This window comes from Triticum aestivum, chromosome 5B (genome assembly GCF_018294505.1).
Source record: "Triticum aestivum cultivar Chinese Spring chromosome 5B, IWGSC CS RefSeq v2.1, whole genome shotgun sequence".
In the NCBI taxonomy this organism is placed as follows: domain Eukaryota; kingdom Viridiplantae; phylum Streptophyta; class Magnoliopsida; order Poales; family Poaceae; genus Triticum; species Triticum aestivum.
Window position 1 is genome coordinate 6,079,768 of NC_057807.1, and position 3,195 is coordinate 6,082,962.

Here is a 3,195-nt window from a genome sequence, read left to right on the forward strand (position 1 = left end):
GCCGAAACCCTACTATAGTATTTCGCAAAAGAATGATTTTCGGTTTTACTGTGATTCAATGATATTTGCTGCCCTATGATCTTCCAAGCCTGCAAATATGTGTGTGTAAAATGTTAGTACTACATAATTAGTGACATGTAATTGTGTTAATTACATGTACATTTAATAGGTACATAGATTGTATTGCTTCCAAAATGTATACGAACAAATTCTGTGAAATAAATTGGTGCGTGCGCAGGCAATAGGTAAATGCCGAATCAGGCAAACTTCTAGTGTTTCATGCATCACAATGTTCATAACTTGAGTGTAGAATTAGTGATGATGTGTATCAGTCAGAGGGACGCATGAACAGAAGATACTGGACAACCACAAGTGATCTCAGCCAACTACAAGTGTACGTAACATATATTTGTTTACAATAGATAATTTTTAACTTCTATCTGAACAAACATCATCCGCCGCCTTACCACTAGAAGCATATGGAAGAGGGTTGTTTATTACATTTCAACAAGAAAACAGCACAAATAATGAAGGGACACAAGCAAGGAGCTAGGTGGAAGAAGCTGACAACAAAGGCCACACTCCTGGAAGTCTGGAACTGGATGGGTAGATTCAAGAACTGATGAATGTTTGTATGGTGCTAGACTGCTCTTTAGTGTCTTACATGGACTGGTGAATCATGTCATACTGACGCTTTTTTATATATCAACAGATTGAGCACGGAGATTTGTTCAGAGGAAAGGCTGTTGCTTGTGGGAATGGCCAGAGCATCCCTTGCCATCCTAGCCACCTTTGGGTAGTTTGAGCTGTTAACCTTCCACCAGTTCAGAATGTTAAAAATGTCTGTTGGAGGGACGAGAGGATCTTGGAGGTAACGATCAAGTTCTGTGCCAGCTACCTGTGGCCCTGCCACGCCATCCTCTAAACAGTACTGCTCATACCATGCTTGATCTAATGTAGTGATATGACTTGGATCTCCATCAGTGGTTTCATCATCTTCATCGTAATCATCAAATGTCTTCCTGAGGAATTCTTTTACCTTGGAGATATTGTTTTCTGCCACTGCGGCAGTGCCAAACACCTTAGGGAACTTGAATTCTATGTATCCGAGTTTGTATCTGGGGTCTAGCACAAGTGGTAAGGACCATACACGGTATGAATCTTCTATGCTCCTGTCTACTTCGCCTTTTGCAAGTTCAAGAACATGCTTAACATCCTTGTCAAAACAACTGTACTCATAAGTTGGTGTTGTATCTCCACTGGCTCTTGTCAGTTCAGACTGCAAAAGGTCTCTGATCTTAAACAATTCCACAAGGCCAAGATGTGAAGTTGGAAAACTGGGATCAGAGACAGTTTTAATGGCACGGTATATTTCTCCCCAAAGCTTGCTCAATAATTTCTCGAATTCTGAAACTTCATCATCTCTATTGTGATGAAGAAATTGCACACAACAATAGCATAAATACCACTGGTTTTGGTATGGTCGAAGCTCATCCATGCCAAGCTGTGAATAAACCTCTTGACTAGTTTCCGCAATCGACATGTCGAAGCATACATCCAAATAGAATTCTAGTTTTAGATTGTCAAAAAGACATTGGGCGATTGAGTGAAGCACTACGTTCACAAAGGTGGACTTATGAACAACACCTGAATCTTTCTCCAAGGCCAAGTAATCCATCAGATTACCGGTTTTTCCGACTATCATGCTGAAACAATTAGCTAACTCATCAAGGTAACCTATGCACTCAGCAACCGTCGAGCAGTCATCTCCATCTTTGAGACAGTACTCATACGTATTGCTACCTAATTCGGGGAAATAGTGGCGAGTTGCAACTCCGTACTGATCCATGATCATCTTACGAAGATTCCATTCATCATCTATAAAGTGGCACGCAACATATAAGGCTATCCCGTCGACAGTTTCAACTGTGTCTATTGCCCAACTGAGGTTTGAAGAAGTGCGATCTATTTCAGAGCTGAAATCCCTCCGTGCTTTTTCCAGGATACCATTGGACATCTCTTGAATGGCATCCCATGAGGGTATCTGAAAATCAGGGTTAAGCCGTCGCACGAAGCTCCGGAAGTATCTGTCTTGAACAAAAGATGGATGGTATCCATGAAAGGCGAGCATTCTAGCCAGGTCTGCATTAGCTTCCTCCATGGCAAGCTTACTGGTACCTGGTGATTCACGAAGAATTGGTAGTGATCTTGCACGTTTCCTGTGGCGTCCTTGCTGCTGCTCTGGAGCACCACCATTCCCTGGACAAGTGTCTCGGGCATGCCGTCCAAGGCGACTGGTGCCATTTTTGGTTTCAGCCAATAGTTCTATGCCGCACTTTTTGCACCTTGCTCTCTGCCTCCCATCGGCGCCTAAGAAACGCTCGAAATGCGCCCACACATCAGACCATGACTTGTGGTTGCGGGCTTCCTCGCCTCGTCCATCTACCACTCCATTGGCCTCCTCTGCCATTTATGGATCTCTCCTATATATCTCCTCTACAACAACAAAAGGAGAGGTATGTCTGACATTCAATTCCCAATTCACTGATGACGAAAATTTGTTTCCTTAGAACACAAAGACAACATGCTCAACTTTACTAACAGGAGCTAGATAAACTTACCAGATCGTCCCTTTTGGCAATCTCTTGCGTGAAACACCAGACACGATCGACCCTGAGAGCCTAGTTGTAGAGAAGCAGCAGCTATGCGTGTGGTTGAAGAAGAGATGCTCTGGCCCGGTGAAGCAGTGCTGGGAATGGGATCAATATACTCAGATCCAGATCCATTCACGGGTCAACTGCCTTGGAGAAGGTAGCTAATGTCTTGATGCAGCTAGACTTAACGCGTATAGTTTTGTTCAACATTGATAACTTGGAGGTTTGGTCTGACTAATACCTAGCTAGTCGCCAACTGTGTCATTTTCTTTCCCCCACCCCAACCACTAACCTGGTCGTTGCTGAGCCATGCGGTTAACGATTCCTCCACAGTATCGTAAGCAGACTTGGATTGACTGGTCCATCGACCGCACCAAGCGCCAAGTTGTAATCACAACGTGACACCAATCCACGATTTTTAGCACTCGTTCCCAACCAACGAACCATAAAAGAGAGAAAATAGTGCATGCTAACACCTAAAACGACTTACGTTTCGGGAACTTTTTGGAAAGCTTACACGCCTAATATATTTCATGAAGGA

General features: G+C 43.4%; 1 protein-coding gene across 1 annotated transcript; it reads right to left on the bottom strand.

Annotated features, from left to right (window-relative positions):
• Window positions 1-476: 476 nt before the first annotated feature.
• Window positions 477-2,892, bottom strand: LOC123115395 (zinc finger BED domain-containing protein RICESLEEPER 3). The gene is made up of 2 exons (XM_044536556.1): window positions 2,622-2,892; window positions 477-2,496 (listed from the first exon to the last, which is right to left on the bottom strand). Exon 2 carries the CDS (start codon window positions 2,468-2,470, stop codon window positions 683-685), a length of 1,788 nt encoding a protein of 595 aa, XP_044392491.1. The 5' UTR covers window positions 2,471-2,496; window positions 2,622-2,892; the 3' UTR covers window positions 477-682.
• Between the last annotated feature and the right edge of the window lie 303 nt (window positions 2,893-3,195).

Coding starts and splice junctions, on each gene's coding strand:
- LOC123115395 (XM_044536556.1), bottom strand. CDS start 2,470: ATGGCAGAGGAGGCCAATGGAGTGGTAGATGGACGAGGCGAGGAAGCC.